This window comes from Athene noctua, chromosome 4 (genome assembly GCF_965140245.1).
Source record: "Athene noctua chromosome 4, bAthNoc1.hap1.1, whole genome shotgun sequence".
Classification (NCBI taxonomy): domain Eukaryota; kingdom Metazoa; phylum Chordata; class Aves; order Strigiformes; family Strigidae; genus Athene; species Athene noctua.
Window position 1 is genome coordinate 53,816,764 of NC_134040.1, and position 15,194 is coordinate 53,831,957.

The window sequence follows — 15,194 nt, forward strand, 5'->3', positions numbered from 1 at the left end:
AGAACTGGGTGCAGGTCCAACAGCTGAACCGTAGCTGGAGATAGGACGGCTTGGCTGGGAGGGAGAAGCAGGATCCACTCTCCCTTCAACAACAGTGACCTGGTCGGTTGGCTTACCCTGGACCCCTGCCTTTTTAGCAGCATGGATGGTGACCCTTGGTGATGCCTTGCCTTGCAGTGTGCTCTGGTGTCAATATTCACTGCAGAGTTGTTCACCTCTCTTAAGTGGAGGATTTGTGATGATGAGGGCTTGTCAAAATGAACGTTTGTTGCAATTCTCAGTACTTCACATTACTCACTAATGAGGCAGTGGCCTGTGAGTTCCAGAAGATGGGAATGGAGAAACAGAAAGGAAGTGCAGTACTGCTGTTGCACTATTTTCTCCCACAGGACTGATTCAGTTCAATGCCACACTTCTCTGGGCCAATCTGCTTTCTTGCCTCTCACCATGTACATGAGCTCAGTTGCTTCCTACTGTCAGACTCCTCCATTCATAGTTAACCATCTGGTTTCTGGGGTCTTGCTCTTTTATCACTTCATCTTCTTTCCTCACAGGGCCTTGCAATGACCCATTTCCCTTGTGAACAGCCATCCTTAGGTGCAAATGCATGCACTTCACTTTTCTTTCTTTTCTGGTGATCTTCCACCAGCCCTCTTTGTCCATTATATGTGAATTTCTTTTCCCTTTACCCCTACAGGAAGAGCTAATGTAACTCTTTTTACTAATGAGAAAAGCTTCTCCATACTTTGAGCAAGGATTTGGGAGCATGAGGGAAGAGAAAAAGGGTATTTACCAGGTGAGCATGGCAAGGAGATGGGGAATATCAGTGGTGCAGAGTGTGAGCAGCAGCAGTGCCCCTGGATGTAGCTGCACGGTGCTTAATTCTCTGGCTGCTTTCTCTGGGCTTTCTGGGCATCCAGTGGGTGGTGGAAAGGGTCGTTTGTTTCTCCATCACCCTTTTAAGATCTGACCTCTTGGGTGTCTAGAAATGTGAAAGAAATAGATCTGCCATGGAAATAAAAGGTACTTTCCAGGAGACTGGTTCTTGGGGATAGAGGCTTGTTTCAGAGATGTACCATTTGAGATTTGGCTGGGCTTTTTGTTGTGTTCCTGTTTGCATCCTTGGCTGTGTCACCTTGGAAGATGCACTGACTGTGTGTGGGTTTGGCAGTCCCCATAGAAAACCCCTTTTACATTTACTACACCCTCCTCCTGTGTCTCCTCTTCATTGTGGGGGAGGGTGTCAGATATAATGCTGCTGAACATCTATTGTATTTTCACTCAGATAACCTGAGAACAAACTGTTAGCAAGTGTCACGTGAGTGTTATAATGGAGGTAGATGAAGCAGTTTATGGAACCGTAAGATAGTTGACCTCAACCTCCACATAAAATGCATAGGGAAGGGTATGGGGGGTTTTTTAGCTTCTCTTTGGTTGGCATGTCTGGGGTGTTGCACAGCATTGCGGGGTTTTTTCTGTCTTTTTTTTGTTGTATACTCCATCCCACATTGTAAGTCTGCATTCTTGCACTCCTGCAGTTTGTGAAGTCTGTTCATAGCTGTCTGTTTGGTGGGTAAGGGGGATCACTGCTTCCAGTGAAGGTGCATAAAGCAAAGTCACAAATTGGTTTTGATATCTTCTATAAAATAAGAAAGGCCAAGATATCCTAGGGGCATGTGGGTATTCGCTTCACATGGGGTAACCCGGGCTGAAGCCACATTCTTCACCTTCTGAGGAATATGTCTAGTTCTCTTCTTCGTTTCCCTAGCAAATAGATTTCAGAGTGCTTAATGGAGGAGATCAGATAATTTTCCCATTTTTATAGATGAGACAGCAATCAACTGAGGCACAGAGGGGAGAACCAGGAGTGGAGACCAGCACTGTCTGGCTCCAGCCTTTCACTGCTGGTGGCTCCAGCCGTTTGGCCACACCAGCTGCCTTCAGTCTTCATTTTCTCCCCAGGGGAGCTGGATATGGCTGTTGCAAGCGTTTGCTGCAATGTCTTGACACTAGCCATTGTTTGTAGCATGAGAGCAGAAAAAAGGCTTTTCCATCCTGTCCCCCTAGAAAAGTTGCAGAGTTCTTTGCTATTTGATTTGTTGTCACCATATGTAGAGAAAGTGGGGGACAGAGAATAGTATTTCCATATTTGTGTACTAATCACAAGTTTTCAGAGAACTTTGGACCAACCAGGTTTTTTAAGCTTGTCAGAACTAGATTGGTGTTTGTGAGCAATGAAAATACTGGGGAATGGGAGTATTATACACTGGAGATATTTTTTTCATCACTGTCTTTAACCTGAGTTTTTGTTTGCTACTGATATTGGTGTTGAGATCAGAGGCCAGGTATAATTCGGATTAAGGGCAAGGGAGACAGAGAAGAAGCACTGAGATATATTTGTGCTCTGCAAATAAATACACTAATGAGACTTTATATCTTAATAGGGAAAAGTAGGGCCCTGATTTAGAAAAGCGTTGAAGCATGTGCTTCTCTTCAGGGAGTGATAGAATCATAGCAGGCCTGTTGACTCAATGACTGAAAGGGACTTAGAGCTTATACCCAAACCTGAGTGGGCTTCAGAATAAGGGGAGGAGGGGATTTTTTTTATTATTACTTTCTGATATTTTTTTTTCCCACAGAGTCAAGCTGAACTGTGGGAATATTAAGTACCACAAAATTACAAACACAGAAGCATTCCTCCAAATTTGTAGGAAGCCTTTTCCCCCAGTGTGTTGTGTTTGCCTCTGGGACAGTGTCAGGTATTTAGCTGGGCAGACCAAATCATGTGCCGAGCTTGTGAAAATAATTATCTCTACATTTACAGCTTTTGTTTCACCGTCCTTAAATATGCACTGAAATTTCACTCCGAATATTCTGAGCCAGAACATGATTTTGCTGGGAAAATTGCATATAAAACCTAATTAAAAGCATCATCCCACACTTTTCTTTTAAAAGTACATCTACTACCATCATGCCTCTAAATGTAACAGAGCTCAACAAGTCTCTAGCAGCCAAGAAGACACGTAATTTAAAGGCTATTTCAGCATTTGATTAAGCACACAGTGATAACTACAAGCCCATGCCCTGCAGGCATGACAAGAGGCAATTATGTTCTGAGGTCAAAAGCGAGGGGGAGAAAAAGCACAAGATTTTGATGACTTACTTAATTTTCCAGCTTCTGAAATTAGCAGAGACAGAGAAGTTCTAAATCGCCCAGATAAAATCCTGTCATTATCTGTTGCCGTTTCACCCTCTGCTCTCACTTTGCCCTGCAGAAGCTCAGGAGGATGATTTTCCACCAAATGGCTGCACTTAGAAAACTCAAGCTGGCACACATTTAAATGTTAAAAAGAGTGTTTTTCAAAATCTTTAAGTTCTGCTGTCTGTATTTAGATGGCTGTCTGCACATAGGATCCTGGAAAAAGACACCTGTTTTCCAAAGTAGTGAGCATCCATCAGCTCCTCTTGACTTCAAGCCAACAATTAGGTCACTTATTTAGGAGATTAAATAAGGAGCTCAGTGAGAGACTGCAAAGATAGGGAGCTGCTCAAAAGAGAGAGAAGTGTATTAATGATTGTGCTGTGTATTTCACAGATGGACTTTGACGTATCTTATTCTATAGCAAAAAAAAAAAAAATTTTTTTTCCTCACAGGAAAACCAGTAAAAATGTTTAAGTAGGATTATCATATAGGAACACAACATCAAGAAATGTGCTTACAAAGAGATAAACAGCCAACCTCTAATCTCCCTTCGGAGTATTTATTGCAGATATCATGGTAGAAGAAAACGCCATGCAGGGCAACTGATTGGTGGGAGATGGCAGGATGGAAAACATGTGCCACTGCTTTCTCCTGTCATTGTATTACAGTATTCATCTATTCCTACAGTTTTTCCAGGGTGTCACATTTCTTTTCTGCCATATATCCAGGAAATAAATGTTGACTCCATGACACCACAGTGAGGTGCCTGTAAATGAAAGCTGCCCTTCTAATGGCAAGCAGTCAAGTGATTATGTGAGAAACTAAAAGGTGAATTCCGGTAAACAGAAAGCCACATCTAAAAATGTTTGCGTCTGTCCAGAGGTTCTTTAATGGGAGATAGAACATGAGCTGTTATTTTGGAGGAGGGGTGTTTGGTTTCAGTTTAAGCTTTTCTGGGGGTACTGGGGGCTGACATTCATGCAGTTCTAGTAGATCAGTGCCATAAAGTGTCATGTACAGGAGAGATGCACAAGATAGAAGAAATGTGCTCCCAGACCTGGTACAGAACCATGTTTTAACAGCTTTTACCCAAACCTCCGTATTTTCATATTAACTGTGAAATCCTCCACCAGAAGCCTGAAGTACTGTATCATCACTGTTGATAGGGTTGCTGTGAGATCAGGATGCTATCTTTGCCCTCAGATAAACTTCTATTTTAATAAAACCATATTGCTGGTAGCAGTTCCTAATGTCTTATTTCCAACAAAGCATGAGTAAAGATTAGCTGCATACATGCAGGATTGCTGCTTGACAAATACACCAGGTTTGTATGAGTGAATTCCTAGACAATTAATTTTTGTCTTTTTAAGCAAGGTTTTCCTCAACTATCATATATTTAATGCATGCTTTCTTTAACAATATATAATAGTTACTACGAAAAAATGTATAGGAATTAACAGCAAAAAATGTATTTTCTGAAGCATTTGGGTCAGAGGTTTGCAGTTTTTTCTATAGTGGGAACTGTAAAAAGTAAGGTACTATTAGCAACCATCTTTTGCCATTTTTCTAGCCTACAGTAGCCTTCCAGAGAAAAAGATCCAAATTGCCCAAGATCTGAGCTGAAGAACCAGGCCAAACTGTAGCCCCAAACAGCTAGTATTGACTGTAAACCTCATTTTGCCATTTTCTTGGCAGTTGAGTCCTCTAAATACATGGCAGGAGGAGGGAGGGCACTTGGCCTCAGCATTCTGCCAAAAGCTGCTAGAAACCTTCTGCCTCCTGCATTGCCAATCTGCTCAGGTTGAGTAGAGAAGAGGCTTAAAAAGAGAGCTCACCATAGCTCTTTTACAAAATCAGTAGCCTAGCATGAGAAGTTTTCTGATCAGCACTGAGCCTGTGAACACTGAAGGTAACGCAAACACAAACTCACCCTCTGTTGCCACAGAGTCTGGTGTTTCGCAGAGCAGGGGCTGCTGCAGGCTTCTGTGGATAAATCCTTTTAATGTGGTTTGTAGGGCAGACTAAAATCACTGGGCTTTACTGTCTGCCTGTCCGACGGGCATATCTCTTCTATCAAATGTTGTCTCTATGTCCCATCCTTCTTCAACTCACCTACCTTCTTGTTGATTAGTGACATAAAGCCAATGGTAAGAACGAGGTATTGCGTTTCAGAGGTTTGCACTTGTCCTCCTGGCTTCTCTCCTTCTGAACAGGATTTCACAAATATATGGTGCAGTATGAGCTCAGGGCAAAACTCTTTTCTCCAGCCTCAGGGATGGAGGACATCTTACATGATCCAAACCCTAAAACTAAGCTAATTGTAGAGGCTGTTATTTGAGGATAAATGCATGTCTGTCTTGGGAGTTTGGTAATTAGTCCACAACTCTGGCACATCAGTAAGGATCTGATATTAGAGTAATCCCTGCACATTTACAGAAATGGGAATGTTTATCTGATCAATAATACAAATTGGAGACAACTGACAATAATAGAAGGCTTCATGGAAATTAGAGTAATGTGTGGTTTGCTGCCTGCCAGACAGAGAGAGCAGCCTTGATACAGTTAAGGGGTGTACCAAGAAACATCAGTATACTCTTCTTTCCATAAGCAAACCTGGCGTGCATGTACCGTCCCATATTGTGGTGGGTTTATAATGGTGCTTGGGGGAAGGTGAGTTGTTGAAAGATCCTCAGTGTCAGATGGGCCCTGGATCTGTTAGAGGGTTAAACCTTCCCTGACCGCTCTGTGACCATCACATAGACACAGGCTTTGTTTATGTGTTGAATTTTGTGGCTGGAAGTAGTACAAAATGGATCCAGAAGGGCACATCATCCATGCAGCTGAAAACCTTTTTGGTGTGGGTCAGTTTTCTTTCTTATGGAATAAGGAAGGGAAGGGGTTGGCTTTTGTTTTCAGCTCGTGGCTGGTGTGCTTGGCTAGAAAACAAGTATTCAGTTCCCAGCTTCATTGTGGATTTCCCGTGAGATCTTCTGGAAGCCGCATAACCCTTCTGTGGCTGGGATGAGAAAGGCAATACGTAACTACTTCATATGGATATTTAGAGGATTAATACATTTATGTTTGTCAAGCTGTTGAAGGTCTTTGGATCAAAGAGACTGTAAAGATGGGAAATATTATTGCTTGTTGTCATGTGAGTTTATTTACTAATACTTTAGGGCTTTGTTTTCAAGGCATCTCAAAGCATGTTTCTTTTTTCTTTTGCAAACTGTAGCCTGGATTTCTTTTAAAACAGGTAAGATTTCTGAGAGCTCTTTAAATTAACTTTACAAGTATGTACCAGTATTGAATATCCAGGCAGGTCCCAACACAAAAGCTGAGACCAAACTTTAATCACCCAGTGTCACATATATTGGCTTTCCATGGAAAATATCACTGCAGGGCCCAAACTTCGGGATGGTTGCCAGAACCCGCAGGCCTTCCCCTGGCACACTGCAGGCTACAGCAAAAGCCATTAGGCTCGTGTTTTCTAAGGACCAGGAAAAGGACCAGGAGCAACACAGATGTTATTACATCTGCAGTAGGACAGATGCAGTCTTGCTGAGCAGGTGGGATCCTGGTGCTTGTATTGCTCATTGTCAGAAAATACCCCCCAGTTGATCAGGTACAACACAGGACTGTAATTTTATATATCAAAGCTTTTTACTTGGTAAGTAGAAGCAATAACAATGCCACAGTTCCTGTTTACCTCTTTCAATAGGGGATTTCTAAAGCCCTGTATAAAAGGGATCATTTGCTTATTTTTGAGATGAGAAAATCAAGTCGCTGAGTGAGAAGTGATTTCTCTGGGCAGCCAGCAAGCCAGGGATTGGACCCCATTTCTGCAAACCATAGCTCAGTGATACCAAAACTATCTCAGTACAGCACATGGGATAAAAACTGCTACTCAACATTGTTCTGCTTTTAATCCTAGCTTCAGTGTGGAAAGTAAATATTTGCTGTGTTTCTGTGTTAATCTTTGCAGCTTTCAGCCGTGCCCCGGTCCCTATGGCTGTGGTCCGAAGGGAACTGTCCTGCGAGAGTTACCCTATAGAGCTTCGCTGCCCGGGAACAGATGTTATCATGATTGAAAGTGCCAACTACGGGAGGACTGATGATAAAATCTGTGACTCTGATCCTGCTCAGATGGAGAATATCCGCTGTTATCTGCCAGATGCCTATAAGATTATGACTCAAAGGTATAGCATTTAATATTCTTTGTTTGCTGACTGTTGGTTTTTTAATCTGGTATGTACACACTAGTTTGTGTGTGTGTTTGCATGAGAAAATTCAGGTATTTAGTCTGTATGTATGTGCACAGAATTACAGCTATCATTGCTAAACTGTGGGTTTAACAGAGCTGGGTTAACATCACACAATGTAAATAACATTTACTGTGAGTACTACTAATCAGTTATCTTGATACTTGCTGCATTCCAGTTTTACCTCTGAAATGCCTAAATATCAAGTCTCTTAATGAACCTGTAAATGAAGTCTTTCTCAAATGCACATTCACTGGTTTTTGTGCTGTGTTCAAACAGATGGCCAATAATCTCCTTTAAACAATTAATATTTTATGTTCAGAATAACATTTATATTTTCCAAAGTCTCCATCATTCATTGTGATTCCAGGCTTAGTTCTAGGGAGGATCTAAATTCCCAGTCAAGGACTTGCATTCACATTGGTTTTGCAGAAGATTTACTAAATTTCTCTGTAATAACTCTATCTGTTAAGTGTGACTACTGTATCTGGAAATGGTAACTGAGATGCATGCCATGTGGATAGACTCCTGTATTGCAGAGCCAGGGCCTAACAGTTTATTCCAACCTAGAGGTATCCTGGTTATGAAAAACCTTTAACTGTTGCTGAATTTTTCAGGATATTTTCTGATGTGAGGTGTTGCAGGAAGCATTTGTAAGTCACAGCTTTTGACATGTAATTGCATTCAGTACATTCCTCCTAATAACTGCACATGAGTAATTATTCAGATCATTTGGCTGTTAATTAAATAGTAATAGAAATTAGTATTTCAGGGTATTAATATTGGTATTGACATAGGCAAAGAGTTGCTAATTGAAGTCATGACAACAGAGTTTGCATGGTGACCTAATGGCTAAAGCAGTGCAAGGTTTTAATGGAGTATCTTGCTATTGTTTGCTGTGAGATGGTTTGCACTAAAAATGGAGTTGTGTGAGCAACAGAAAAGAAAGCATAAGTTTCATCTATATTTGACATGCTAACAGCTATTTTTGAGCTCCCTATGGAATTGTTCCATGTCAAGGATTTAGATCTCAAAATGCTGAGGGGTCTCGTGAAAAATGTCCTTGTCAATGCATATGGTGATTGTCCTATAAGCCCATTCTTTAAGTTGAAATTCCTTGCTTAGCTGGTTGAAGTCTTGTTTGTCGGATTGTTCTGGTTACGTTTTTCAAGACAAGCAGAAAGGGTAACAACATGCCATCAGCCGGTCCCTTGGATTCGGCATGGTTTTAGTGGAATTACTGTAATTCTTCTGTTCAGGTTGTTAGTGGCTTCAAGCAGAAACCCTTAATCCTCTACATATTGGCAGAATAAAACCATGTCATCCCCTTTGTGGGCTGTTACAGAGTACAAAGTATTAATATTTTTATATATACATAGTAGCATCCTCCAGGCACTAGCTTCCAAGCCAAATACAGAGCTCTCCAATCTTCTGGTCAGTCCCCATGTGTAGCAAGTCTGCGATAAAAATTAGCCTTTTGGTCAGGGAGGGCACATAATCATATTTGTGCGCCCATGGAGCTGGGATGAAAACTCACATTGCTTATTCAGCTCCAGATATCATCACTGCGGACTCAAAGCAGCTTGGCAGAGAGTTGGCAGGGAAGTGGATTTCTGGGGCAAAGCATCTCTCTTTTCCCATTTTGGGAAGAAAGTGGTGCTGTAAAGGACAGCCACTGACGGGGTGTTTCTTTCAAGGGAAAAACAAATCCCTCTTAACTGAATATTAGTATCTGTAGGGCCTTGCCTGATGCCATTTATCAGTGAGGAGGCTCAGGGAAGGGTGGTGACTCTTTCCATTTAAACCATTTGATGATCAGTTTTTGTGAAGAAATGTGCAATCATGTTATTAATTGGGTACTATTGAGTTTCTTGGAAATAAATATAACCTGGTTCTAGTTAAAAGGAAGGTTAAAAGGGGAAAAATACTCTACTTTGCATTTTTATGTCAGTCTCATTTTTTAAATCTCCATTAATTCAAAGAGTTGAAACAATTTAAAAATAAAACCATTAAAATGAAATCTGTTCTTAAGACACAAATCAGTCTGCCAGCTCACAGCTCCAAGTACGCCTTATAGCTGAGCCTCTGAAAAAAGTAGTTTAAAAGGAAAATCGTGACAGCCTAGTAGTTGGGGAACTAACTATGGCATTTTCTTCTGAAAGCCTCTACCTGCAAAATTAATCAATTCAGCAGTATTTGGGTGGCTTTGCAGATGAATGCAGGCTTTAATACAATGAGCCTGTCTTTGCTAACACTGCGGGGTGAGGAAGCAGCAACTGGGAACTAAAGATCCTCGTGGCAGTATAACCTGCATGGTAATCGAAGCTGTCTGTGTGTGGAAAGAAAAACGTTATGCGCAGTGCGTGCTTATTATGCATTGATTAATTATTGCATTCATAAATACACAGCCTCCTTGTAGGTTTTATAATAAGTTGTCTAACTGCTGGCAGTTTTTAATCAACAACGCTATACAGCTGACTTAAATATATTATGGCATGGCTCTGGGTAGGGGAAGAGGGAAAGGTGGAAGAAAAGTATGTGTGAAACAGAGATGTTGTTAGCCTGTGAGCTGAGGCTGTGAGTGAGCAGATTTATGGTAGATATTAGCAATTGCGTGTGTGTGTGTCCCCCCAAAAATAATATAGCTAGCATGTTCCTTTCTTCTGTCTGTTTGTTTAAATTAATTTTTCAGACGAGTACTGGTGTTATTTTGAAAGGGAAAGCCATAAATCTGATGGTGTGTTTGTGGAGCCCCCTGAGCAGAGGGAATACAAGGAGTTCTTACTGCAAGCATTGCCCTGAAAATCTCTAAAATCTTTGGAGTATTGCTCTAAGTAAAGAACGTTTAAACAGCTTGTGGGGAGCTATTTTATAGGAAATTAAATCTCTGTGGCCTATTTTGTTTTTTAACTTACCAGCTCTTCCTTCAAGCACTCGAGCAGCAGCTGCCCATAAAAGCTCAGAGAGTGCTTTATGGACTGATGTTTTTCTGATATGATTACAGAAAAATGTATTTCATAGCATGTTTGCTTTGGAGAAATGTCTTTTTGAGGGCTGTAACAAACAATTAAATTCTAACCATGCCCATTGTAAACTGTGTGCACTGTACCATGGGAGACTTCGCTATGTCCTCCCTTGAGCAACTGTGCCACAGAATTAACATATCATCCGTTCAAACAGCCGAGGTTCTCTGCGAACAACAGGGCAAAGCAGCCTCCTATTCCCGTAAGACTTTCCTTTGTTTTTATAGTGTTAACACTGCCGTTTAGTCTATTAAAAAACGCCCTAAAGAAAAAGATAAAAAATAGCTTTCAGCATGCTCTCTTGAATTCCTTGTGTGTGCTTTCCACGAAGGAAATGCCCAGCTCAGAGAGACAAAATCTGTGTATTACTTTTTGTGTGCTGGTGGTTTCACTGCAAGTCAGCAGAGCTAGTCACCCCATAAAATTGCCACACAAATTTAAGGCTGGAATGCAGACAAGGGAATTAAACATTTAGTTGCCTCCTTGATTCAGACAAACAACGCCAGTGCCTGCTTCTTTTGAAGGCAAGTACTTCAGCATTTTGTGGAATGAAGACCTGGATGTGTATTTCCCTGGGTTGAAGCCAATGGAAGGAAGAAGATGGATAGATCAGGTTTTGCATACATGTTTGCAGAACTGTGCACTGTCGATACCTCCTTTGTAACTCTGTAATTTGAAACAGTCTGTTTTATTGAGCTCCTTATTCTTCACTGTAGGTTTAATCTTGAATTTTGAAATGGAGGGAAGGCGGAAGTCCAAGTAGCAAAGCTGGCATGTAGGTAGACATACACAGAACAATTTCATTTTTTACTTTAAAGGCAAGATCAGAGTTTTCCTTTTGCTTTCCAGATACCAGGAGTAAAGTGATCCTTGTCTACCCAACCATTGTCTGCTACTCTTAAGCTGGAGGAAGAAAAGGAAGGATAGAACAATAAGACAAAACCAGCAGGCATAACAGAAGATAGGGGAGAAATGATCACAGGTCTCAGCAGCTTTTCCCAAAATTAAAGCAAAATTGCTTCTACCTTTTCAAAATCTGGAAGGTAGAAAATGTGGAAAGCTCTTTGCTGGGGAACTCTCTCATATCTTTCAGCAACTCAGAGCTCAGTTTACAAAGGTGGCAGCTTTTGCCATTTGCTCCAGTAGAAAATTGCAGAGCTCTTGTGTGCCCCTGTTGCCACTTCTGGCTTGGAGATGAGGGCTGAAAGCTGCTCAGCTCTCTCCTCTCTTCCTTGAAGAAGACCCATTTTGTGTCTCACAGGCAAGACATCTCTTAGCCAGAGCTTCCCCCTGCTCACAGGACAGAGAAACCATGTCTCCTCCAGCAGAGGATGTATAGCCTACACAGTGCAGCGGGACATGTACCCTTTGGCTCTGTTTCAGCTGGTCTTAGTGCCGTCTGTCCCTGGCAAAGCACCCAGGTGCAGTGTGGGTCAGGGCCTGGCAGGTGGGGGGTTGCAGCTCTGCTAGTCTCCTCCACGGGCTGAGCAGATAGAGAATTTCTAGTAGCTCTGTGAGAGGCACAACTGGGAGGGACTAGATGCCCTGCTGGGCTGCAGTTGCTTTGCTGAGCTAGTTTCCTTTGGGTTCGAGTCTAATCGGCGTGGTTTGTCCCTGTGGTTTCAGTGTCTGCATTATTGATGAAGCATGCAGGTCAAGACCTAGAGTTTTTCTTAAAAAAAAAAAAAAAAAAAAAAGTGCAATTAAGAGCATAAGACTGTTGTCAGCTGCTTAATGCTCTCAGATTTTAATTTAGTTTCACCAGAGGGCCTAATCCTTTTACATGAGGAGATGCACTCATAACTCTCCCAGTAGTCGGATGGCAGCAGACACTTTGCACTGGGTGGGTGAGAAGGAGGAAGTTGTATGAACCAGCTTGCATTACACTGCAAAGATTTTTCATCTCCTGAAGGGCTCTGTTTTGTTAATGTTTTTGGTTGATGACCTGAAAAATGCAGGAGTCTGAAACGAGTGCCATTATTATTGTAATAATATTGCATCTCATGGTGTGCTGTTATTGATGCTATCAGCACCTGTGATTTTCAAGACACTTGTCAAATGCCAGTGATCTGCTCTTGCGTTGGAAAATAAAGAGGTAGGTTATCTGTATTTTACAGATACGGTAATTCACATTAATCATTCATAAAGTGGCCACTGGTTTTGATCATACCAATTTTGGGATGTTCTTTTAGAGTCTTTTATATTAAGTAGCTTGTCCTGGTGCATGTGGGGAGGATGCATAGGACAAGAAGAGCTGCAGACGTGGAGTCTCTTTAATGACAAGGCTATCAATACCACTGAATGAGCAGATTTCAGCTGAATTGCAGCACAGTTGTGTCAGGTTCTACAAAACTAATGGTGTATTTCTCAGAAAACAGCCCCCTGCTTTAGACGTCACCACCTCTGACTCAGATACTGAATGCCCCATTTGGTAGGAACCCCTCTGCCTTCCCCTGCATACTGAATACATTTTGCAAAGACTGCCAAGATACTACTCATTTTTCTAAATTTGTTACCACACAGATGGCCTGGAAAGTGCATTTCTGAAGGACTGAGATTTGCAATGGGAAGGTAGACTTTACTGTTTCTGGGAAGCATAAGTCTGGCGCTTTGAGATCTGCACGTGAAAAGTATCAGTGTGGAAAAATACTAAAGTTTCAGTTAAACAGTAGTTTCTGTAACCAGTAGAAATGAACAGGGAATACTGAAGCTCACGTTCCCTGAATTCTTATTTTAAAGGCTAGAAAACAAGCCTCGCCACTTGGTTAAACAATCTATTTTCTCACCACGTGAAAAGATATTTTAAAATGAAGCAAAGTCTACTAATCTCATCTGCACCTTTGCCCTGGGACAGGGGTACATATACTGTTACTAAGAGGGGAAAAAAATTAAACAAACAAACCCTGGTAAGCACTGGTGGAGCAGCGTGCACTGAGCTGTTGAATCACTCTGAAAAAGGTCACTACTTCCCAGCCTGTACAATCTTAATTTATCCTACCTCTTTCTTTCCTGAAAATGCTTTCAAACCCAAGCAGAAGAGTAAATTCTGAAAGAAACACCCCCCTGGAATTGCCCTGATGCCCTAGTAAATCAGGGCTTGTCAGACCATGCATCTCAGCTGATTGCAGCTGCCATGGTAACAGATGAGGAGGAGGCAGTAGTTTCTGAAGGTAATTAGGTTCCAAACCATGGAAGGCTGTGTAGATCAAAAATAATGCCTTGGGCTTCCCTGGGTACTGGTTGGTAGCTATGGCTGGCTATAAAACACCACACTTAAATAGACAGTTGTGTTGTGTCATAGCTGCTGGTTTTGGTTGGTGTCAGCATGTGACTCCAATGCGCTATCATTTGAGAAAATCCAGGCTTGGGCTTAGAAAGCAATGTGCAACCGTCAGCCTCCACGGCCAAAGGAAAGCCCTCCTTGAAGTGTGCAGGCTGGAGGAATTAATCACTGCTGGTTTTTGAGACCATTTCAGTTTGCCAGCTATTTTGTTTTGTTCTGTTTCATTTTTTTTTTTCCCCCTCACTGGACTTAACTGTCAAAGAGAAGACATGGGATAATCTTCTGGATAAATCATGTCTTGAAGTGGCCTCAGAAGTGCTGAACACATGATGTGCTGAAAACCATGCAGAGGAAAATCCAGGTTTATTACTCCATCCATTACTTTACTAGTGTGAAAGTGGCTGGCTCCAGCCTGTCAGATGGAAGGGACTTGGCCATCCCTTGGCAGCCTGCCACGTGTAGCTTTTGCCAGTGGGAGAAGACCTGTGTGAAACATGCTTCTGTCATCTGTTTTTTTCTGAATGTTCGAGGCTTGTTGAGAACAGCAGCTATTAATTTGTAGCTGGGAAGGAGGGTTGAGCAAAGATGGAGATGTTGCTGACAGTGGTGTTCGCTGGTTGAAGCATTATACTACATTTGTTACCACGTTGCAGGAGGTGGGTGCAAGCACATAGAAAGCCTTCCTGTAACCCCAGCGAAGGGTGATCAGGGAAGATGCAGCTCTAGGCCCTTGGGTACTGTTATCTGTTTTTTTCTGCAGAAACGTGTTTTGTACCAGGAAAAGCATTGTCTGAGGTGCCCAAAGAGCAAAGTTTAAAGCCAGGCATCTGCATGCTGCCCATGGCACCTCCTGCCCGTTGCCTATATTGTGCAAGCAATGAACATCGAAGAGGCTTCTGCTTAGTCTTCCTACATCTTCAGTCTGCCTGAGTGTGACAGCCTTAAAAGGCCATCACAGAGCTTGGTCCTCAGATGCTTGGTCTTACTGTCACAAGGCTTAAATTGATTTAGAGCATTGCAAGATAGTCTGTAAGGTTTATTCAAACTAAATGGACTTATGTTATCTTTAGATAACAAAGAAATAATTTTGTTGGAGTAGAAAGATACATGCATGCTCCTTCTCCGGTTAGTTTTTCGGCTAGTAATGATGGCTAAAGGGCTCTGAGGTAAGATGACTTTGAAGTAATGTATCTGTATCAGTTTCTTGAGCTTTTTTCTTTCTTCTTGTACAAAAGAGTACAAGTTAGTCTGTGCCTGAGGTCAAAATTGGGTTTATACACGGGGGATTGTCTATTCTCAAGGATATTTCAAAGCTTGCATTCAGCACATTTTTGACTGCATTATTTGAGGACTCTTTGGAGCTTGAACTCCTTATTCCATTCCAAGACATGTAAAACCATCTCTGGCTTATGGCATACCCTCTCTGT

General features: G+C 41.9%; 1 protein-coding gene across 20 annotated transcripts in view; it reads left to right on the forward strand.

Moving 5' to 3' along the window:
* The window catches only part of ADGRL3 (adhesion G protein-coupled receptor L3), a 529,795-nt gene that overhangs the window by 234,144 nt on the left and 280,457 nt on the right, over positions 1-15,194 (forward strand). For 19 of the 20 annotated variants that reach the window (XM_074905383.1, XM_074905366.1, XM_074905365.1 and 16 more), the window contains 2 exons: positions 6,435-6,455; positions 7,185-7,398. In XM_074905383.1, the coding sequence (XP_074761484.1) occupies positions 6,435-6,455; positions 7,185-7,398 (235 nt within the window). The remainder of the gene's footprint in view (positions 1-6,434; positions 6,456-7,184; positions 7,399-15,194) is intronic. The other variant, XM_074905370.1, reaches the window with a different exon arrangement.